Genomic DNA, 25,776 nt, shown 5'->3' with positions numbered 1-25,776 from the left:
ACACGTACACACATACGTGTGCATTTAGCTTTGCACTGTTTTTTCATGGCAAAAGTGACAGGATACACATTAATATTCACTGCTGTATGGATATCTATTATGTTAATGTACAAAATAAACCTGAAGTCCACAAACCAAGATTGAAGTGTTTTATTTTTTAATTGTACTGACACCATGTGGCTGTGGTGATGAATTACGTGGCAATTTTAAAAATGGTAAAACTCATTCTTGATGACATTTGATGATGACTGATGATCACAATGAGCTGAAAAGATCTTTTAATCCCAGTTGCTTTGTACACATCCTGTCTTGTTGATATGATTACAACGCATTACGACGGAGACAAGTTAATACGCAGCTGTCAATCAATTCGGTGGGTGGGGAAACCGCACTCCTACATCTTGTTGTGGTGGGCCTCAAAATGGGAGGGATTTGGATCCTATTTTAACATCAGGAAATTTAAAAAGAGACTTACTGTGTTTCTATTACTCCAATATGACTGTGGACACACTATACCTACACATAGCTCTGTCCAAACAGCTTACAATAGTTGATAAACATCATAGGTGCCCTTTAAATCAAGATACAAATCCCAGAAATGTTGAGTTTGTCTGCACCTTGAGGTAGCAGTGTGGTTCTCCCTGCCCACCAATTTTGAGTGACAGGTGCATATTAACATGTCTCAGTATTCCCACATGCACAAGACAGGAATTTTAACAAAACTGGGGTTAAAGATCTGGTCCAATTATCTGTCATATCCAGTTGCACCTCAGAAAGAAGTGGTACACTTAATAAAAATACTGTAAACTATATAATTCACAATTGCTCGAATCACCACAGCTCCATAATGTCAGACAAATCAATGATGAGATTTCAGTCGTACAAGCTTTGTGGACATCAAATCATGTTTATTTTGTACACACAAACAGCATAACATGTTAAACCCACGAGTGCGTCTATGTGTGCTCTGCAAGCATTGTAATAGCATTTGTATGCGGTTCATTCATCATTGGAAAAAAAACTGAATAAACTCTAAAACAAGTATACATCAAATAACCATTGGGTAACTTCCTGATTAGAAATACCTGATACCACAAATCTTAACTTAGGTATTTGTAGCTTGGTCTCGGTTACTGCAGTCTGGGTTGCTGTCTGGCATTTTGCTGACATTGTTTATCTAACATTTGACACTGGTTTTCATTCTCTGAAACAATGGGCTCTATTTTGACGATCCATGCTCAAAGTCTGAAGCACAGGGCGCAAACCCATTAAGGGCATGTCAGAATTCACTTTTGCTATTTTAAGGATAGAAAAATCCACTTTGCGCCGTGGCGCATGTTCTAACAGGGTTAAGCTTATTCTCTTAATGAGTTTTAGGTGTGTTTTGAGAATAAACCATCAGAGTCTCATCTTCCATACCTTTTAAGAGCCATAGCGCATTTGCTATTTACATGCCGACTTTGTAAGTGGAAAAACTGAACACTTCACTAGAGAGAAAACAGTTAAACAGAGCATCTACAGCGCGATAATGAGAGATGAGCATCCTCATTATTTACTTTCGCTTTCACTCTTATGGATAGGGAAATGTGTTGCACACACAGATATCCATTGGCCTATACATAATTAATTTTGTTTGTTAAGCGCAAAGATTTGTTTCAAAACTATTTCTAAATTCAGTTCTAATTTCCAGCAAATGAATAAATGAACAATAATAACGAAGTGTGTTCAAAAAACTGAGTTATATCCAAATACACATGCTATGCCCCATATGTTCTAAAACCTGACAGGTGGGGAAATCTAAGCTTGTTTTTAATAAAAACAAATATAGACATGCATGTAATGAATAATGCTGCTAATAATGATAACATTATACAAAAGCAAATTGTTATGAATAAACTGAAAAAGCCCCCCGAGATGAAGAAGGCATGAAAGTATGGTTTTTATATTTATGCAGGCTAGAAAATAATAATTTTTCTAATATTTTATTACTTTAATTCTTTTTCATTTGTAAAGATTTTTGCTGTACGTCCTGTGTGTATTAAGCAATGTGTAAGTGAGGCGCACAACTAACGGGCTCTGCGCTGGACAATAGACCAACTTTGATCTGGTCTATTGAACCGTTTATTTAAGTTTCTCAAAATAGCAGAGTGCCAGCAATGCGCTTCAACACACCTCCTTTTTTAGATCAGAACACCTATGGGCGCACATATGAGCGCAAATACATTAGCTTTTAAATAGCGTGGAGCAAAACATCAAAACGACTCTTGAGTTTTTTTGTTTGTTAATTTTTTATTTGTTTATCCTGTTTGTTCCTGTTGGTTTAAATAATTAGTGTTGAAATGGATTTAGTTTTGCATTAAATAGGTTTATTTTGAACTGCAACAAGGAGTTCATTGCTGTTTCTAAATCATGTTGCGCTGTTATATAGATCAGCAGGTCGCAAACTAGAGTAGAGAGGGTTAGTACCTGTCTTCCCACAGTAGGACTACCTGAAATGTTTAATTAGAAAAGGCTCAATAATACATTGGACAGATCCTCAACACACTAATTTCTTCGTTTTGGCTGCTGTCTTGGAAGTGACCACAGATACCTGGAGGCTGCGCTCTGTGTCTCCAATGCATTAAGCGCCTCATTCACGCACCGACTGCACAGACACAATGTGCGCAGCTCCGTAAGATTATTCTCACTAAGAGTTTCTGTTCTCTCATCCTTCCAACTGAGTTTATTCTTCTGAGGTGAATACTTTAAGTGCTGCAAATAGTTTGTAAAGCCTGGCCCATTGTGGTCAAAGTAGTTGATTAAACTAATAAAAGTGAAACTGACGGGCGCAATATAGATTGTCATTAACAGAAAAAATTATTTTGCCTAATATAGGCTACTCTGAAACTGAATATTTCACTGTAATTGTATTTATATCAACATTTTAGATAACAGACCAGTTTTAAACACACCCGATCAAACTAATTCAGTCCATCTTGTTTGCAACAGGTAAGCGTGTTGAAGCAGTGTTGGAAATTAACTTTGCTGGACTGCGGCTCTCCAGGAAATGAATTTGACACCCCTACTCTACATAGACAGCGTTAGAGTTTATAACCGAGCTAGCTTTAGGACTCTAGCAAATCCAAATTAGTTAATGTCAGATTACAGAAAGTGTAGCACACACACTTGTAACCATTTATGGCTGACAATACATTCTACATTATAGCCAAGTGGATTCTTAATAGATGTCAGGATGTTTAACATACTAAGAATCCAAAGCAGACAACCAGGATTGTGCCGCCATATGTCTTGCGCTATCCTGTGTGGACACAAAATCCTCAAAGGAGCTAACTGTCTCTGAGAATTGTATCACATGGCTGGATGGTGACAAAAAACCATTGCCTGTAATAGACATTTGGCAGGCTGTTGTGAGACAGTCATTGGAGGAGGATGTTGCTGACATTTAAATTCTTTTAAACACACCATCCCATCTTAAGCGTACTGTCAAACTTGCATCCTGCATAAACTTATGTCAAAAACTTGCATGCTTATGCGTGTAAATCCCCGCATTCTTGAACAAAAAGAAAGTTGAATGCATTCATGAACACACTTTCCCCCTAGAAATCATTTAAAGTCAATCACAGTGAATGTTATTCAGTTAAAATTTTAATTGTGTCCACTTATTCTTATAGTATTGCATGCACTCAATGGTTTTTTATGTTATAAAGTGGAGTCTTGCTGATGCATGTACTAACATTGTCTTTTCTACATAACTAAACTAAGTACACATCATGCCCTCCATTATGCCATGGCAGTTCACCCTCTAACCTTTAGCTCATTATGAATTATGGACTGAAGGCATGTCTGTAGATGTAAACAAACCTCGATTAATTAGGGCGACCTCAAAAAGCGTTAGCAAGCTTTAAAAGAATAATAAGTGTTTTCTCTAGGGAGCATAAAATTAATAATTTTCCCAGAATATATTTATGAGAACACACACCTGCAGGGCAAGTTTAGTACTTTAGACTTCACACACAATGTTCTAACTGATGTGACAGTAGTCAGTGAACTCGTGGAATTATTAGGTAAAAAATTAATAAACGTTACGTCCAAGGTAAAAACGCTTATTTCAGATTTCAGCCCTAAGAGGTTCAAAAATTATTTGTCTTGTCAAAAATGCATAAATCCAAATTATTAAGATTTATTGCAGCATTTATAATTTCATACAAAATCATTTTTTTCTGTCTGATAGTCTTTAGTAATTTTACAGATGTGGCAGTTCAGTTAGAATTAGCAGTGGATTTGGAGAGTTTTGTCATTTTTTCCACCAAAAAAGTGTGCATATTAATTACATTAAGAAAAAGATGCTAAACTCCACCTTGTTGTAAGGTCCCCATTTTATCAATTATGGTACAATTGTGTAAATAGCCATATTTTTTTTTTAAGAATTGGTGATTTTTGTATGGCTGCTTCCACAAATACAGTGTTGTTGTAACCACTGCATGTGAAGACATTAATTTTATCCTTTTTTTGACTAAGTTTTAAATAACTTTAAAATAACATATCACACTGTGCTGGATTTTGCTAGATACCATTTCCCGAAAAAAAAAGATATTAGTCTTTTGCTTTCCAGTAATTATTTTAATGGATTCGGCATTAACTTGTGCATAGTGAATACCTATGTGTGTGTATGTGTGTGTGTGTGTGATAGAGAGAGAGTGAATGAGTGCAAGTGAAGGCTGTGTGCACACACACATGACAGTAGTCTTCATGCGCAAGACAAAGTAAAAGTCACGTTTAACTATTAGCCCTCAACAATATTTTCAGCCAATCGCTTTCTTATGTTTACAATCACTCTCATTGATTTGTGAACAGCGAAAATTAATAATAGTATAGTGGCAAATTAGTTTATTCAGTTCTTAGACACTGGTGACCTAAATCTAACCTAATATTAATGACGTTGTGTGTGAGCTGAGATGTCTTTGGATTGTGGGGTAAACACCCCGGAGTGTCTTGCTGTGAGGCGACAGTGCTAACCACTGAGTCACCATGCCATCCATGCACATACATATGCACATATATTATATACATATACATAGATATGTACATTATTCATTTAGCAAGAAACTAAAGAATTCAAGTGCATAAAACATTATAAAATAAATAACCCACACCTATTTCAGAATCAAGTCATTTTCAAGGTTAAAATGAAAGTTTAATGTATCACATTCTGCACATTCTGCAACTTCCTCTTCTCTTGTTGTTGTTTTCAAAAGGTTTAGTTCTGCTAAATTGCAATTACAGAAATATATGTAAACTTTGGTGAAATCTGACCCTGAAATCAGTAAATCTGACCTTAAACAGACATGCTGACACATTTAAAATTCAATGCAAATTCTGCTAATGGAGTCAGAGAAGGTGACATGATATAAAGGGATTTAGTTCACTGAAACTTTGGAAAGATATTCAGGGTCATGTAACCACAACAGGAAATTATGTTTTGACATAAAGACAAATACCTCTTAGTTTTGGTTTTTATGGGAGCCTGTACTGTAAAGGCTGAGCAGTATTGCACTGAAAGATTAACAACAGTGGTCGTCCACTCAGTGACCTTGGCTACAAAAGTATTTTTCTCATTTATATATTATTTTTTTTAATATGAATAAATAAACATTTTTAAATAAAAGAGCAAACATTCAAAACTTTGCCTTAAAGCAAAATAGTAATATAATGTATAACTAATTTAATTATGTATTATGCAATAATATATGTTTTCCTATGCTCAATTGACCAGTTACAAAGCTGATTGATCTTAATAACTATTAGGGATCACTATTTAAGGATAACTTAATAACTTAGAATTCTGAAGTCTCAAAACTTTTTTTGGGTGCTAATACCCATATGTTTGTCTTGGGGTTATCTACAGTATAAACCAATGGGTTGCATTTACACACACATACAAATGTGGCCACTGAAAATGTTTGCGTGAAGGAATATGAGTGATACCAGTGTATAGACTTCAGTGTCATGTCATAGCTGGAGGAGTGGCAAGAGTGTTTTAAAATGAAACAATTATTGTCCACACTGTTATGATCACCAGTGATCTAGTAGCTGCAGATCGTTGGTAAACACGCAGTTCACTAAGGAACAACAAATCCACCGGTATATGGACTACAAGTTCCGGTATGAACCTTTCACACAGCTGTTCCTGTTTCAGTTTGATTACACGCACACACACACAGCTGGAGGATCATTACGGACTGATTACAGGGACTTTAAATATAGCGCACATGCACACATCTTGGCTGAGTCTTGTTATACTGTTACTGTGAACAATACAACACGCTTCCCTTGCCTTGCTTTGTCGTGTTTTGACCCTCGCCTTGTTTGTTTGTTTACGTTGCTTGCTGCCTGTACTGACCATTCGCCTGTTTAAGGACTAAGACTCTGGATGGCCTATATACATCTGTTTGACCTTGTTGACCGTTGCCTGCATGACCATCCTGTTAATAAACCTGCATTTGCCAGTTGCCGTTGTCAGTGTTCCCATTGACATTGCATTTTCCATTTTTATCCACACATACAAAACCAATGTAAATATAGGCTATTTGCAAATATTTACATATTTCTATCCCATGACAAAATACTAATTCATTTTCTTTTAATAAATAAAACACAAATATTTTTTTTAATATTTAAAAAAATAGAATAACTGCACATTATGAATAATGTATTACGCATTACCAACTAGTTAATTAATCATTTGAAAAGCATTAACTCATTAACTTCATTTATAGACATTAGCAAGCAGTTTATAACTACAGATACAAATGCTGTATTCTTGACTTAAAAGCACATGTTGTGTTTAATGATTGCATTTTAGTATTTTGTTGACTTTGTTGCATTACATGCATTATTTACAAACCAGTTATTTAAAAGTATCTGGTGTTTTTTGAAGATCATTCAGAAAGATTAATGGTTAATGAAAAGTAAATGATTAATAAACTATTAAAATTTGCATTGAGTAATAGTTAATTTGTAAGTTAATAAATTCTTTATTAACACAAATTCATGCAGTTGAAAAAGGAGGACTGCTTCATAAATCCTTTATAAATGACAATTAAAGGTTCAGTATCCAATCAAAATTCATTGTTTGCAATTGTATCTAAAAATAAAATGACTGTACATATTACTGAATAATAAGTGTGTCAAAATACAACAAAAGATTTGGTAAAACAACAATATAACAATTAAACAATATAACAATATGATAATACATTTCAATGTTATTTAGTGATATTTAAACTGCATAGTAACTTTACTTTTAAATAAGATTGCAAAGATTTATTTTCAATATACAGTTTCATTTGTGTATTTTGAAACACATTTTTAATAACTGATTTCTTTAATCTTTGCCATGATGACAGTGGATAATTCTTTGATATTTTTTTCAAGATCCTAGTATTCAGCTTAAAGTGCAATTTAAAGGCTTAACTAGGTTAACTAGACAAGTTAGGGTAATTAGGCAAGTATGAGAGTAGGACGTCACAATGGCTCAGTGGTTAGCACTGTTGCCTCACAGCAAAAAGGTCGCTGGTTCAAGTTGGCATTTCTGTTTGGAGTTTGCATGTTCTCCCATGTTCACATGGGTTTCCTCTGGGTGCTCCGGTTTCCCCTACAGTCCAAAGACGTGGTACAGGTGAATTGAATAATCTAAATTGGCCGTAGTGTATGTGTGAAAATGAGTGTGTGGATGTTTACCAGTACTGGGTTGCCGCTGGAAGGGCATCCGCTGTGTAAAACATTTGCTGGATAGCATTCTCAGTTAGTTTTATTCTAAACATTTAATCTTCATTCCTATTGCTTCCTGTTTCCTGCACTTAGTTATGTTTGAAATCATCAAACTCATACAAAAGCTTTAATTTTCTTCCGCATTTTGCCTTTCATGATAGCAGCTGGTGATACATTTTAAAGTCTGATTTCATGTCTTTCCTGAGGTCATTTATTCTGCTACTACAGACAATTGTTAAAACACCATAGTGCTTTATATAGTGTAATTAAATAAACATACACATATGCAATAAATAAAACTGCATAACAAACATGTTTTTCTCTGATCTGATCATCTCTTAATCCATCATAGAGAAAACAGAGCTATCTGTTTTGTTTGTTCTCTGCACTGTTTTCACAAAATGGTATGAGAACGCTCTATTGCAAATTGAAACAGCAAGTTGTCTATAATGTCTATGCTTACCATAATTATGAGCATGAAAAAAAGCAGCACAGCCGCAGCTCATTAATTCAGAATAACACATTACTTTATCCTTGTTTGGAATATAGATCTGAATAAATTACAAAGGAAAGGTTGCTTACAAAGGGAAGTTCTGCAAATGAGATATCCTCACCAGAGCAAAGCCTATACAGTTGCTGCAGAAAGTAAAGGCCTTCTGGGACATCTGTGTCTAGGTCAGTGCCGGGCAAATTGATCCCACAGAAAGTCTAAAGATAAAAAAAAGGCTTTACCCAGATTTCCCTTACACTTCACTCTCAGACTTGAAAGAATATGATCCTGTGATCAATTAGACTCCCACATCGCATGTGAATCAATTAGAGTTTGAGTAGTTAGAGAAGCAGATTAATAACAGAATATTATATTTCTAATGATGAGATTGTGGCATGGCTTCTGGTTTTATTTTTTTTATTGAGAATGTAGTTGATTAGATTGCAACTATTTATTTATGAGGATTGTGCCTATTTTAAATACTTACAAATTTGGAGAGACAGCACGTCGATGGCCTATCATTGAGCAGAGCAAAGACGGTTGACGTTGTCCATCCACAAGATGGCGACCGAGACTGCATAATCCCTTAGAAGAGAAAAACAACGTAATTTCTAACTACAGCTGATCAAGTCATTATTAACCTGGTAAATGACTTTCTAAGTCGATCTCTTTCTAGTGTATTAAGTGTGAGGTGGGACTTGCATATCAGGAATGTATGTTTTTTGTGTTAGCCTCTCTTTGTATAACCCAGAGTTACTTTTTGGTTGGCCATCTGTTTGTTTCTGAGTCTCATGTTTTCGTTACTGCAGACAAGTTCAGTAAAAAGAAAGAAAAGGCTCATTTCCACTGACTGGTACGGTACGGTTCGGGTCAGTACTGGTCACCTTTATCAGGCTTGCGTTTCCACTACCAAGGGTACCCTTTTGGTGAGCGTGCTGTATGACAGAAAGTTTCAGTCAACTTCATTCTTCGCTCGAGGAAATGTCTACAATAAAGCTGTACAGGTCGCTCACATATCATATGAGAAGCACTTCCCACAAAACAGATGCTTAGCACACATAAATACTTTAGAAATGTTTATTACTAACTTTTCTATGAACATGAGTTGATTATAACTGCAGATCACTGACAGTGCGAAACAGCCTACTGTAACGTCTGCAATTATATTGAATAAATAAATAAATGAACATATATATATACACACATACAGCCCCTCACTGTCTCCGGTATGTTACCAACTACAGAAGAACTACACACAGCAGATATTGTGTCCGTATTTAGGTTCAAAAACAACACAAAATATAGCCTACAGTCAGTGTAAACCTCTCATCTGTGTCTGTAATTTTCAGCAGCACATGTAGCCTCTGTTAGACAGTAATTCCATCATTCCCAGTTCATATTAGTCCAAAAGGTGAAGATAATAGTTATACTTGGCATTTTGTTCATGTTTGCTGATAAATAACGTGTTTCTTTTTTCCGGCTTCTCTTTTGCTTTTTCGCGCTTCACTCTCGCGTTTGTCAGTTTCTGACAGGATCGGGTTTCAAAAGCACGTCAATAATCATCAAGATGGCGCCGCGGTGCGGAGCTCTCCAGTGTTTGCACTGTTTTTGTTAATTTGTCTTGTTTTATGTTTATCAAACACGATCAGTTACACCAGGGACGAGCTGCTGAACATTCGGCAGTGCACACCAACTAATTAAGAACCGGACTTTGACTTCTCTGGCATTTTGCGGAACATTATTGTCGGCGGAGCAGCTGCACTGTGGAAACACTACAAGACGCGCAAGCGTGGGAAGCGCGCCGATGCGCTCGTCAGGCTGAGACAGCGCGGCTTCAGAACGGCGCTGCCCAGCATCCATCTGGCGAATCTCCGCTCTCTTCCTAACAAAATGGACGAACTACTTCTGCTCACACGCAAAAACAAGAACTTTAACAACTCTACCGCACTGTGTTTCACGGAAACCTGGCTAAACAAAGCCATTCCGGACAGCGCATTAAACCTACCGGACTTTCAGCTGTACAGAGCAGATCGCGATACAGAGTCAACGGGCAAAACGTGAGGTGGTGGGACATGCTTTTACATCAACAGAAGGTGGTGTACAGATGTAACTTTGTTAAAGAAGATGTACTGTCCTGATGTGGAAGTGCTTTTCATTAACTGTAAGCCGTTTTATTCACCAAGAGAGTTTTCCTCATTCATTCTCGTCTGTGTTTACATTCCACCGCAAGCACATGTGAGTACTGCGCTGCAACAGGTGGCTGATCTGATCACAGAGACAGAACAACAACACCCGGACTCTGTTTTTATCATTCTTGGTGACTTTAATCAGGAAAAACTCACACATGAGCTGCCTAAATTCAAACACCAGAGTCAATAACATTTTGGACCATTGCTACACCACAATAAAGGATGCATATCACTCCATCGCCAGAGCAGCTCTAGGACTCTCCGATCACTGCCTGGTTAATCTTATACCAACTTACAGGCAAAAACTTAAAACTACTAAGCTAGTATTAAGGACTGTTAAGAGATGCACCAACGACACAGAGCAGGTCTTACAAGCCTGTTTTGAATGCACTGACTGGAATGTTTTTGAAGCTGCAGCCACAGACCTGGACGAGTTCACAGAGACTGTAACATCATACATCAGTTTCTGTGAGGAGTTATGCATCCCTACCAGGACCTACTTATCATTTAACAATGATAAACCATGGTTCACACCAAAACTCAGACAGCTTCGTCAGGCCAAAGAAGATGCTTACAGGAGTGGTGACAGGATCTTGTACAATCAGGCCAGGAACACACTGACAAAGGAGATTGGTGTGGCTAAGAAGAACTATACCAAAAAGCAGGAAAAAACAGTTTTCTGGCAACGACCCTGCATCAGTGTGGAGAGGCTTGAAAGATTTTACTAACTACTTGACACAGTCCCCAGGCATCGACAGCAATAAACATCTTGCAAACGAGCTGAATATGTTCTACTGTAGATTTGACACCTTTGACCAGACACCTCACACCCGCCTGGACCATCTCCCTACACAGCCATTAACACCACATCAACACAGCCCGGATCATCTCCCTACACAGCCATCAACACCACATCAACACAGCCCGGACCATCTCCCTACACAGCCATCAACACCTCCAGCCATCTTCCATAACCCCCCCACACACACTTCTGATCAGTGAGGATAATGTGCGTCAGATCTTTAGTAAACAGAAGAAAAGGAAAGCGCCAGGCCCAGACGGTGTTTCACCAGCCTGTCTGAGAACCTTCGCTGACCAGCTGGCTCCTTTTTCTCACAGATCTTCAACAGATCACTGGAACAGTGCAAAGTTCCATCCTGCTTTAAGCGCTCCACTATCATCCCAATCCCGAAGAAGCCAAAGATCACAGGACTCAATGACTACAAACCTGTTGCCTTAACATCTGTGGCCATGAAGTCATTCGAAAGACTGGTGCTAGCATATCTGAAGGACATCACTGGACCAGCTGACCCAGCTCTCTATTCCTAGCTCTGTCTGTCAATGGATCACCAGCTTTCTGACAGATAGACAGCAGCTAGTCAGAATGGGCAAAATCACATCCAACAGCTGCACCATCAGCCCTGGTGCCCCCCAGGGATGTGTTCTTTCTCCATTGCTCTTCTCCCTGTACACCAACGGCTGTACCGCAAAACACCCCTCCATCAAACTCATTAGGTTTGCAGATGACACTACTGTTATCGGCCTCATCCGGAATGGTGACGAGTCTGCATACAGACAGGAGGTGGAGCGGCCGGCTTTATGGTGCAGACACAACAACCTGGAGCTGAACACGCTCAAAACAGTGGAGATGATAGTGGACTTTAGGAGAAACCCCCCTGCACTTCCCCCACTCAACATCATGAACAGCACTGTGGCTGCAGTAGAGTCATTCAGGTTCCTGGACACCACCATCTCTCAGGATCTGAGGTGGGACATTCACATAGACTCTATTGTGAAGAAAGCCCAGCAGAGACTGTACTTCCTTCGTCAGCTGAGGAAGTTCAACCTGCCACAGGAGGTGCTCGTACAGTTCTACTCAGCTGTCATCCAATCCATCTTCTGCACTTCAATCACCGTCTGGTTCAGCTCAGCTGCCAAAACCAAACTCTGTAGACTACAGCGAATAGTCTGGACTGCTGAACGAATCACTGGAACTACCCTTCCTACACTTCAAGAACTGTACTCTTCCAGAGTAAGTAAAAGGGCTCGCTAAATACTCTGGACGTCTCACACCCAGCTTACTACCTGTTTGAACTGTTACCGTCTGGTGGGCGCTTCAGAGCACCAAGCACAAAAACAGCCAGACACAGGAAAAGTTTCTTTTCTCAGGCTATCTACCTTATGAACAGTTAAATATTTTCCTACTATGCAATAAATATGTGCAATACTTTCTCATACGCACTTGTACACAGCACCTTTTATATATATATATATATATATATATATATATATATATATATATATATATATATATATATATATATATATATATATATATATATATATATATATATGTATATATTATGCAATACCTTCTCAATTCGCATTAGTCCACACAGCACCTTATTACCTGTTTATTTATAACAAATCTGTACATACAATTCAACATCCAGATTTTTTGACTAAATGCATCTCTGTTTAATGTTTATCGTCTTTTTTTTTTTTCATATTTATTTATTTTGTGTTGTCACTTGTCACCTAATGTACACTGGAAGCTTATGTAGCCAAAACAAATTCCTTGTGTGTGTGAAGCACATTTGGCAATAAAACTGATTCTGATTCTGATAATCAAGCGTATGTTATTATCATCAGCTCAAGAAGTTTGTTATTTCAGACATAGAGGTGCGGTGAACTCAAGGAAGAAAGAGAAACCGCTCGCGCTTCAGACTGCCTTGTAAAAAACTACGAGGCACAGGGTACATTCTGCTCTACTCCATGGCTTTGTGGCTGTTCATCAAGATGACGACAAAGTTTGTTTGAGCCCAGATCGACCATGGCTCGTTATTATATGTATATGTAATTCCCCTGTAATCTCTCGCTGTGCATTTCAAACATGGCGGGTTTTTTGTTTTCATTCTGGCTTGTTGCGTAATGGCTCGTTTCCACTGACTGGTACAGTACGGTACGGTTCTGTTTGGTACGGGTCACCTTTATCAAGCTTGCGTTTCCACCAACAAGGGTACCCTTTTGGTGGGTGTGGTGTACGACAGAGAGTTTCAGTCGACGTCATTCTCGCTGGAGGAAATGTCTACAATTAAGCTGTACGGGTCACTTACATATCATATGAAAAGCACTTCTCATGAAACAGATGCTTCATACACATAAATACTTGTGTAGAAATGTTTATTACTAACTTTTCAATGAGCATGAGTTGACTATAACTGCAGATCAATGACAGTGCGAAACAGCCTACTGTAGCGTTTGTAATTATATTAAATAACTAAATAAATGAACATATATAAACACAAACAGCCCCTTACAGTCTCCGATATGTTATCAATTACAGAAGAACTACACACAACAGACATTTCGTCCGTATTTAGATTCAAAAACACAAAATATATAGCCTACAGTCAGTGTAAACCTTTCATCTGTGTCTATAATCTTCAGCAGCACATGTAGCCTCTGTTAGAGAACAATTCCATCATTCTGAGTTCATATTAGTCCAAAAGGTGATAATAACAATAATAATTAAATAAGGCAGTGTGTTCTCGTCTGCTCAAAAATAATGTGCTCCTTTTTTTCCAGCTCCTCTCTTGTTTTTTCGCGCTTCACTCTCGCGTTTGTCAGTGTCTGACAGGATCGGGTTTCAAAAGCACGTCAATAATCAAGCGCAGGTTATTTTCATCAGCTCAAGAAGTTTGTTATTTCAGATATAATGTTAGATGCGCGCGAGCTCAAGCAAGAAAGCGAAAACCGCTCGCGCCTCAGACTGCCTCGTAAAAAAACTTTGCGGCACAGGGTAAATCTGCTCTACTCCATGGCTTTGTGGCTGTTTATCAAGACGACAAGGTTTGTTTGACCCCGGGTTGACCATGGCTCGTTATTATATGTATATTTAATTCCGCTGTAATCTCTCGCTGTGCGTGTATTTTAAACATGGCGGGTTTTTTGTTTTCATTCTGGCTTGTTGCATAAGCGAATGACGTATCTCTGTAAACCAATAGCGTTCAGCTGCACGTCTAGCTCCGCCTTTTGGTACCCTTTCTCATGTTTGGTACCCTTTCGAAAGAGTGCCGAAAAAGTGGTATGGTACGGTTCGGTTCGGTTCGGTACGCCTTTTGACAGTGGAAACAGCCATAAAAGCGTACCAAACTGAACCGTACTGTGCCGTACCACTCAGTGGAAACGGGCCATAAGAGGAAATGCCTGCAAGTGTTTAACGTTTTTTTGTAACACAAACACTAAAGTAATTTGGTAGTGCAATATATAATTAATTATTTCTTAGCCACAAATTTTAAATATGTCAAAACAAGCAAAATATAGCTGTATCTATACTTTTTATTTAACAAAACATATGCACTGTAATCTGTCCTGGCTAAAGGTCCCAGATAACTACACATAAATGGGGAGTAAATATCCCATTAAAGAAATGTTATTGTAAAAAAATGATAATTAAACCATATTAACAAAAGAAAGCAGGTTAAAAACATGCCGTGTGATAATGAAAGGATGATCAGACACACGGTTAATGTTAGACCTATAAATAATCTGTTCAAAGAATGGTTAAAGTGAAAGCAACAGGCGCTGCTCACAATAAGTCAACTCTGGAAATCTTGAAAGCAGCGCAAGACTGTGGATGCATGTTCATCATTTTTTGTATAATCTACTCGAAAGCGAACAGATCGCATCAGTTGTGCTTCTAGACACTGTTGCTTCGCGAAAGAAAACGGGAGTGCGCACGCACAATAAACAGTCGCGCGCATCACCTCAGCTGTTTGCGCGAGTGGGATAATCATTCGGTTTTCACCAGCTTTGCTCGAGCAAACGCAATTATTTTTGTCAGTCGTGCTGCTTCTCAATTCTAAGATCACCATTGCATGCATATTGGACCATCCTTATTGTCGAACCATGCTTTTTTAAAGAATTGTTATATGGGAAAATTATTTTCAACCAGCCCAAGTGGCTAGTGGGAGTGTCTCTCCCGCCACCGCCGAAATCTACCCGCTTTTGGCGGGTGTGAATGTAAAGCCCTGTATATATATACTGTAGTTGAAGTCAGAATTATTAGCCCCCTATAAATAATATTTTTTTTTCTTTTTTAAATAGTTCCCAAATGATGTTTAACGGATTCAGGAAATTTTCACCGTATGTCTGATAATGATTTTTCTTCTGGAGAAGGTCTTATTTGTTTTATTTCAGTTAGAATAAAAACAGTTTTTAATTTTTTAAAAACCATTTTAAGGTCAAAATTATTAGCCTCTTTAAGCTAGATTTTTTTTCTTCGATAGTCTGGAGTACAAACCATCATTATACAAGATAAAGATAAAATAAATCAGTTATTAGAAATGAGTTATTAAAACTATTATGTTTAGCAATGTATATATATATATATATATATATATATATATATATATATATATATATATAAGGAATATATTCTAAGACTAAAACATTCATAATTCTTCCCTAAGATTATAACTTAAAATAAAAATGGCACTAACGATTACATTATTGCAGTCACTGCATGAACATACAATTTATTATTGTTTGTGTACAAATTATGTTTGTATGTAAAAAAGAAAATGATTGCTAGATTCATAAGATCACATGCAGCAAAATACAAATTCAATGCAGTTAATAATATTATTTATTAATTACCATAGTAAAATATGGGTTGTTGTCGGCACCAGTGGTGTAGTGGTTAGTGTGTCGATACATGCACTCAGGTGCTCACGGCGACCCGAGTTTGATTCCTGCCTTGTGGTCCTACGCTGATCTCTCCCCTCTCTCTGCTCCCTATGCTTTCCTGTCAATAATCTCTACTGTCCTATAGATAAAAAAAAAAAAAAAAAAAAATATATATATATATATATATATATATATATATATATATATATATATATATATATATATATATATATATATATATATATATATAAATATGGGTTGTTGATGTGACGTTGCCTTTTCACTGTCACAGATGACAAAAATATATACAATTATTGTTGCCATTATTTAAAATGCAGTAAATTATTAAATGTTGCTTTGACATCCATGGACCTCTTTTTATGAAAACTGCTTTGCTATTAGATTTTTTAACCATTTTTAAACTTTTAAAATACTCTTATAGAAAACTGCTTTATAGCATAAACTTAACTGTTTGCATTATAAAGGTACCACAATCATGTTGCACTGCTTGCTTCAACCTTAAATAACTCGTGCACAATATTGAACCTTAAATACCTCTTTGCACTATATCCAGCACAACATTGTTCAGTCTCATGTTGAAGTACTTGTATAGCCTGTCTTATGTGTATAGTTAAGTATCTTGTAGCATATGTTAATTATACATAGTTTTTTTTTTTTAAATAGCTCTTATGTCCAGTGTTTTTCCAATATTTTGTATTAATTTATGTAACACCTGCGAGACACGACATTTCATTCCTCTGTATGTACACACATGTAGCGGAATGACAATAAAGATCGACTTGACTTCTGCACAAAAAAAATCTGTTGCAATTTTTAAAAATTTGTTGCAATTTTAGAGCTGCATTGGTGTTTCTTCCACAGGTGTAAGTTGTCTGTCACTTTCTCCCTCCACAGTACAAATATTGATCACCCACCACACATGGTGCATTTTATCCATTTTATTCTTGTACTCCAGCCAGTCACGCTGTGTTTGTCAAAGGGAAGGATGCCATCCGCCAAGCTGTGCACTGTGGAAACATCTGAAGTGCCAGAAATATTTAACAGCCTGTTTATTTTTGCTATCAGTGCTTTTTCCCCATATCTCTTGAGTCTTAAATAGCAACGGAGAGGCAGTAATTAGTGAGAAAAAGCTCTGAGGAGAGATAATTGTGTTGGGTAGACATAGTTACAAGGAAGTAGTTTAGTTGCAGGAATCTTCTGTCTGTCAGAGAGCCAATTAACTGTATCCTAAATGTTTTTGTAAAGAAAAAAAATGCTGCAATGAAATCAGTGTGTAAATGAGTTGCATTTATGTTTGGAAATGTATCACGGTTAAGGTAGATGAAGGTGTAGTAGATGTGAAAGGTCATTTTGACAGAAGTGTAAAAATATGTGGAAAATAAGGACTATTTAAAATGCTACATTTAATACTTACCGTTCTCCTCTTCTCCTATAGAATTAGACAAGCTTTTTGAAGCACCTTTATGATTCAAGGAAAACTATCTAGCACAATTTGTATTGCCCTGGAAAAAAAATGAACGCTTGCTATATTTGGAACATTGTACACCTGCTGAGATTGAGGCAATAAATTATACCAACTTGCCAGCTTGGCATTTTTTATATGCTAGACTCACCTGGAAATGTCTAGACTCACCTAAACAGAAAATACATACATGACACATTCTTCAGCCTAATGCACTACATGCTTAATTTTAGAAAACGTAGGATTAATTGACTAAAAATTCCAATCTCGACCAACATGGCTTTCTTTCTACTGTAAAACTTAAAAAGAACAATGCTGAAATGGGAAATGTGAAAAGCATAACGTGAAGAGGGATAATAATAATAATAATAATAATAATATTAATAATAATAATAATAATAATAATAATAATAATAATAAATATAGCTACAAGCAGCAACTAAGGGGCCAAGAAGTTCAGAGCCAAAATGAGCAATGCCGTCCAAGGGCCAAAATCAACAGGGTTAATGAGTACTGTAGCATCAAACCAGGTGAAACAATGACTTTTTAAATAAATTTGAAGTGTTTCACTTAAAATATCAGTAAATCATGAAAACAATTAACACACAAATGATTTGTTTGTTTATAACTTTTAAACAATAGGTGGAAGAGTTACAAATTTGATATGTTGTGGTCAGTGTTAGGTGACCATAAAGGACCTAAAGTTGGGTGACAATATATTTAAGCATTGCAGAGAGACAGCCTCATCATTGTGCCAAATTATAAAACTTTCCAACATACTGTTTTATAGGTTGCCATTCAAATCTGGTGTAAGAAACATAATAATAATAATAATAATAATAATAATAATAATAATAATAATAATAATAATAACAATAACAATACTAATAATAATAATAATAGGAACACTAATGAAAACAATAGGTGCCTCCGTCCCTAATAATATTACATATTCCCATGTTTATATGGGTTTTCTCTGGGTGACTTTAGTTGAATTGGACAGGCTAAATTGGCTGTCGTGAGTGTTGTGTGTGCATGGGTGTGCGCACAAGTGTGTGCGTGTGTGTATGTTTGTGAATAAGACAATGTGAGATGCTGCAGAGACAGTGTAATGCAGGGGCGCCCAAACTTCATATAATGGGGCAAAAACCAAATATCATTATGAGCTGTGGGTCGAAGGCAAATATACCAAACTGTATTACAATAAAGTTGCCATGGTTAATTTCATAATTTATTTAATAATATATATAAAAAAAAAACATTACTTTAAATTGTATTAACTTATGCAGTGTAACTTTTATATTGATAACTTATTGCAATAAAAACATAAGTGAACAGTGTTCAAGTGAACAGTGTTCAACAAGTGAGTTCAATGCTGAATACACTAGTCTAGCAGAATCTGCCTTTGCCTTGATTTCCTCACCAAAGTCTCTGCATTGTCCTTTGTTCATCAAGTGACAGTATATACATTTAAACAATCTAATTCATTTACAACATTTAATTGAAATATTTCAGTTCAGTTAGCTTTTAACAATAAACCACACACTTACATTAGATTTGAAATTACAATCTCTAAACCATCCCCATCATTCTCCTTCTCAGATGGGATGGCGGGCCAAATCAAAGGTTACCATGGGCCAACTTTGGGCACTAGTTAAAGCATCTCTGGTGTAATGAGACCGAAAACTTTTTAAAATTCAACATTTTTAAAGTCAACAGATCAAACATTTATATTACATCATTTTCTTTGCTCGCTATTATTATAGAGGATAATGTACTGTAGCATCATTGAGGGAATTGGATTAATATTATACGTTCAGACTATTGGCACCTCCTAATGAGAAGTTCCATCGCATGATCACAACATACCATCTCATTCTCTATTCAAGGATTATATTACTGTATATGCTAGTAACCGGAGACTATTTACAGTACATTTGTAATAAAATAACTGGGAGATAACGAACAGATTTATTCACTTAAAAAAGGTTAGTTGCAGTACTGTAAATTACATACTATTACGTTTCATTTACATAAACACAAATGTCCACATTTCAAAAACATTCCTTTATTATAAATAAAATATTTGTATAAAAATTCAATTTGCATGCTTCAACCATGGCATTTGCACACTCACCACCCAAGGTTATAGACCAGATTAGCCAATACAAATGAAAAACGCATTTTTCAATGCAGGTCTGACACTGTGGGACAAGAATGAAAAAATTTCACAACCACAAAATACTTACAATTAGGATAACATGTAACATGATCGACTCCAATAGTTGTTCTGTTTCTTTAAACTTTAGCATTTTTTTCTCGTACCCCTTTGTCAGTGTCCTATTTTATTGGCTGCCAATGTGAATGACAGCTTCTGTCTCCTTTTTTTGGATGGCCACCTAGGCGTCCTTATAAAATATCCAGGGAAAAAAGTGCAAGAGTCCATCCTCTTGTCCACAAACAACACTGATGTCTCATGCTTGGGTTTCAGTCATTGGAACTGGTTTTGCTGAAGCCTGCCAGGTCCATGCCAACCATTCTCAGGATGTTCGCTCATATGGCATGATTGGTGTAGCTGACGTAAGTTGTTTTTGTGGACGGTGCTGAAAAGGAAAATAGCTAGTTAAAGAAGACAGCTGTGTATTGAAAAGTATTCACTGCAAGATACGAGAGAATTGAGGCTGATATAATTCTGTTTGAGGGCCTGGGAAGTGTAGAGATTCTGAGAATGATATTCTGACTCTTTCATAGACTGAAAGTGATTCCTTGGTTTCATTTAAAAGCAGGAAGGAACACTTGAGAAAGTAATAACATACTATTCTGTAATGTCTTTATATTGTGCCTTTTTTGCAGAACATATCTGAGGTGTGATGTATCATTCTCAACAAGTCATTCTAAAAAAGCATTGCACGCTTCAAAATTAAATAAGATAAAAATTTATATTTGATATATAATTGCACCTAAACCATTTGGCATCAAATATTTTGGGCACTCTTTACAAAATTATAAATATGACTGGGGCTATAACCGTTTTTATGGTTTTACCTACTGAATCAGTTTCAGAGTTCAACTCACTAAAAGAGGAAGATTTTTAATGATAGACTACTTAAATTTCAGTCGAAAAAATCAGTTGCTTGACAATAGACAACTTGAAACATACTGGAATATACTTGATAATTTCACTGCTGTCTGAATCATTTTGATATAAATGTTCAGTCCAAATTCATTAAACTGGATGAATGAGCACATAATTAAAAATGTTACCTCAGCATTTCACTTCAAAAAAATGTTCAAGGTTTTTGAACAAAATAACTGTCAGGGTAAGACTTACATTTTTTTGGTTTATAATTTCTCTAGAAAAATGACTTTCATTCATTTTTGGAATGCATGAACATATTTTTAATCAAATATGAAAAGAATGCAAATCAATCACACAGCTTAATCGAAGTCTTCTGAAAAGGTAAGATCACTTTATATGATGAAGAGAATTCATTTAGTTTTAGTTCATTTATTTTTATTTATTTTTATTTTTTGCATAGAAATAGAAGTTTGAGTGAAAAGCTTTTCATTGAAGGGACTGACATTTCGGGCTCTATTTTAACGACCTAGGCGCAAAGTGTAAAGCGCATGGCTCAAAAGCATTAAGGGTGTGTCTGAATCCACTTGTGCTCTTTTTAGGACAGAAAAATATGGTTTGCGCCACTGTGCATGGTCTAACAGGGTTGTGCTTATTCTCTTAATGAGTTTTAGGAATGTTTCGAGAATAAACCAATTAAGAGTCTCATCTCCCACTCCCTTTAGGAGTCAGTTGCGTCACACCTTGGCGCATTTGCTATTTACATGGCAAACTTTGTAAGTTGAAAAACTGAATGCTTCACTAGCGAGAAAACAGTTAAACAGACCATCTGCAGTGCGGGGATAAAAAAACTAGCCTCCTCCAAATGACATCTTTATTTAGTTTTGTTTATTAAGCACAAAAGATTTGTTTCAAAACCATTTCTAAATTCAGTTCTAATTTCCAGCAAACGACTAAATGATTAATAATAACGAAGTGTGGTCAAAAATCTAAATAGTTATATCTAAACACACATCCTATGCCCTATATGGTCCAAAACCTGACAGCTTGCTTTAAATAAAACTAATATAAATATGCATATAATCAATAATACTGCTAATGATAATAATAATAATAATAAATATAGCTGCAAGCAGCCATTAAGGGGCCAAGCACTTTACAGACAAAATGAGCAAAGCAGTCCAGAGGCCAAAAATGGTGGCAGAGTTACAAATTTGATGTGTTGTCGTCAGTGTTAGGTGACAATGAAGAACCTAAAGTTGGGTGTCAATATATTTAATCATAGCAGAGAGATAGTCTCAGATGCAGTTTGACATTATACCAGCACATTTGTTGATGCTGTACACAAAAACCATTTTGCCTATTGACATGAATTTTACAACACTTAGTCATCATGGTCTGACGAGGATCCGAGTTAAATTTGGTGATATTTTGATATACGGTCTAGCAGCAGTTTGCAAAAGAGTTTTTTTAAACAAAATCCATATGGCGGACAGGAAGTTTAGCCAAATCTGGCATATTTGATATCAAAGTTTTCGGCATGACTCAAGGAATAAGTTGAGATCATTTTTTATGACAATAAACATATGCAGATTAAAGTTCCCTTTTGGAATTTGGCCAGGACACCGGGGTTACACGCCTGTTTTTTTATGAGAAGTGCCCCTGGATTTTTAATAACCATAGAAAGTCAGGACCTTGGTTTAATGTCTCATCCAAGAGATGGTGAGATTTTATGGCCATTTACCATAAATGCGCTATATAAATGCACATTAGTTACTTTTTTACTTACAATAGACCTGTTTGCCCAATTGATCAGTCTATATTGCTAATAATGTCTAATAGAGCTGATCCACAACAATGCTGACAGATTAGCATATTTTAATGTTGTAAAATGAACAAAATAATGCAACATTTTCTGACCTGCTTAATATCACTGTTCACAATAGAGCCATTTGCCATATTGGTCAGTCTAAACTGCTAGTAATAACTGGTACTTGTACAAATATGACCAACAGCAAAGCTGCTTGATTAGCATATTTTAATGTTGTTAAAATGAACAAAACAATGCAGCATTTACAACATGAAAAAAAAACACCAAAATGTTTTTGCCCTCCAAATGCCATTCTCTGCTTATTCCTTACATGGTACATTTGACTCTCATTACGAACTGGCCCAGTGTTAAGAGGGGTCATGGCACATTAGTGAGGGTTTGAACATTTGCTTCTTCTATACAGTGCTATGGATGCATGCTTTTGCCCTGGTTAATGATCGGATTTATCATGTAAAAGGTAATACCACACTGGCTTCTGAAATACAGTCTGTTGCCAAGTGCTTGTAGTCAATAATTCAGATTGCCTCAGACATCGTTTTATGTGAGGTTTTATATGAAGTGCAAATTAAGCCTAAATGTTCCATGTAGTGTTGGTGTCAGAAAATGCAGGCACCATAGCTAATGAATTAGCAATGATACTCCAGTGAATGCATACTTATCTGCTCCATTTCCTCATAATAAAAGCTTCAGATAACCAAGGAAAACCAAGGAGAGTAACCAATGCAAACATTGCTGAAACCTCAATGTTATTATCAGTTCATTAGCACAAAGATAATGTGCAGCTTAAGCATTGTTAAAGAAATAGTTCACATAAAAATGATGTTTGCGTCATAATATACTGTATATTTAATGTTAAATATATATGTAGATGCGTATATTTTGGTCGTTGGTTCTGACGCGTTTGTTGCTTGAACGGGTCAATAATAAAGTGAAATGTCCATACCTTCGCAATTTAAGTAGGATATTCCAATCCATTTATTGTCCATTTTGTCAAAATTAAAAAAGTAAACATCAAAACAAATAAAAACCCGTTCTCACAGCCATGACGGTCAAAAAGTTTGTTTGACCTTCTTCTACACCGTCAGCTCCACGTGAGGAGAGCATAAATACAATTTACAGCCTCTAGTGGAGTGAAAGAAAATTGCAACCCATAAATGGCTCCAACAATATAAATATAATGAATGTTGATCAACGACATAAGGGGCCCTATCATACACCTGACGCAATAAAAAAAGTCCAAAGACGTGCGCTATAGGTGAATTGTCCATAGTGTATCTGTGTGTGAATGAGTGTGTATAAGTGTTTCCTAGTGATGGGCTGCAGCTAGAAGGGCATCCGCTGCGTAAAACATACGCTAGATAAGTTGGTGGTTCATTCCGCTGTGGCGACGCCAGATTAATAAAGGGACTAAGTCGAAAAAAGAAAATGAATGAATATTTATATTAGTCTTAATGAAAACAAATTTAGATTTGTCCACCTGTTGAGTTTTGAAAGAAATCTTTGCACTTAAAATAAAGGAGTAAAGTAAAGAGAAAGTAAAGAGGCCAAATGGAGGAAGCTCAGTCTTTATCCTCGTTGTGCAGATGGTCTGTTTGACTGTTTTCTCACCAGTGAAGCATTCTGTTTTGCCAGTTACAAAGTCCGCCATACAAATAGCAAATGTGCCATGTTGCGATGCAACTGACTCTTAAAGTGAATGGGAGATGAGACTCTGATTGGTTTAATGCACATTATGCTCAAAACACACCCATAACTCATAAGGAATATAAGCACAACTCTGTTAGACCATGTGCCAGGGCACAAAGCATATTTTTCTCTCCTTAAAATAGCAAAAGTGGATTCGCACACACCCTTAATGCTTTTGCGCCATGCACTTTACACTTTGATCATTAAAAGATCGGTACAATAAAGTCCAGTCTGTGCATGGTCAAGGGTTCATTTAAAATGTGTAAAGGTGTTAGGAATGTATTTAATTTGGTTTAATGTTTTAAAAAACTTCTAAAAATGTATAACTGCCATGTCCTGAAGCCACATTTTTTCTTACACTTACATATGTGTAGACAAATTATAATATAAGTATGCAATATATAAAACATTGTTATATTATAAATTAATTTAAAACGTTTTGTGCACCTTGTGACATTTTACAATTTTAAGGTCAAATAATTTTATGTTAAAAGAGTTCTATGTTAACATATAACACACAAAAGTGTCCTAATGCTGCACTGCGCAGACTGACAATATTGTGTGAGCTCAGCAATTGCTGATAAAGTTCTTTTTTTATAGCAGTAAAAATCATTTTGTTGTCAATATAATGTCATATTGTGTTATGTTTAAAATGAAATTAATCAAATGTCCAAGTACAACCTTTTTGGTATTTAATTATCTGATTACAGATCTGAAACACTCACAAGAGTGGAAATCTTTCAACTCTTCCCTGACTAAAAATGACCATTCTTGCCAATCAGTAAGTTTGCAGGCCCTATCATACACCAGCCGCTATAAGGCGCAAGACATGTTTGGTGTGATTTGTTGCTTCAGACCATCACAACTCTAATTTTCACATTTTGCGTCACATTATTTAAATAGAAAATCAATTTGTGCAACTTTGTGGACTCATGGGCGTGCCGGTCTAAAAAGGAGGTGTGTTAAGGTGCATTGTTGGTGCGTTGCTATTTTGAGGAACTATAATAGACCGTGGCCAGCACAGTGGTGCAGTGGGTAGCACAATCGCCTCACAGCAAGAAGGTCTCTGGTTTGAGCCCCAGCTGGGTCAGTTGGCATGTTCTCCCCATGTTTGCATGGGTTTCCACCGGGTGCTCCAGTTTCCCCACAGTCCAAAGACATGCGCTATAGGTGAATTGGGTTAGCTAAATTGTCCGTAGTGTATGTGTGTGAGTGCAAGAGTACATGGTTGTTTCCCGGTGTTGGTTTGTGACTGGAAGGGCATTCGCTGAGTAAAACATATGCTGGATAAGTTGGCGGTTCAAGCCTATAACTTAGTTTTTTTGGCCACACTTCGTTATTATTGTTTATTTATTCATTTGCTGGAAATTAGAACTGAATCTAGAAATAATTTTAAAACAAATATGTAGGCTAATGGATGTCTTCAGTGGAGGGGGTTTCCACCATTTGCTTATCTAAGAAAATAAAGGAGTAAAGAATAGAGAAAAAAGTAAAGTAATGAGAAAGTAAAGGGCCGATGGGAGAAGGCTCGTTCTTTGTCCTTGCGCTGCAGATAGTTTA

At 36.4% G+C, this 25,776-nt stretch overlaps 1 protein-coding gene across 1 annotated transcript in view; it reads right to left on the bottom strand.

Moving 5' to 3' along the window:
* Positions 1 to 19,681: 19,681 nt before the first annotated feature.
* Positions 19,682 to 25,776, bottom strand: part of grm8b (glutamate receptor, metabotropic 8b) — a 346,404-nt gene continuing 340,309 nt past the window's right edge. The window contains exon 11 of the mRNA XM_056452403.1: positions 19,682 to 20,226. Coding sequence (XP_056308378.1) covers positions 20,177 to 20,226 — 50 coding nt within the window. The 3' untranslated portion in view covers positions 19,682 to 20,176. The remainder of the gene's footprint in view (positions 20,227 to 25,776) is intronic.

The sequence above is a fragment of the Danio aesculapii genome, chromosome 25 (genome assembly GCF_903798145.1).
Source record: "Danio aesculapii chromosome 25, fDanAes4.1, whole genome shotgun sequence".
NCBI lineage: Eukaryota > Metazoa > Chordata > Actinopteri > Cypriniformes > Danionidae > Danio > Danio aesculapii.
This window is presented reverse-complemented; position numbering and strand designations above follow the sequence as displayed.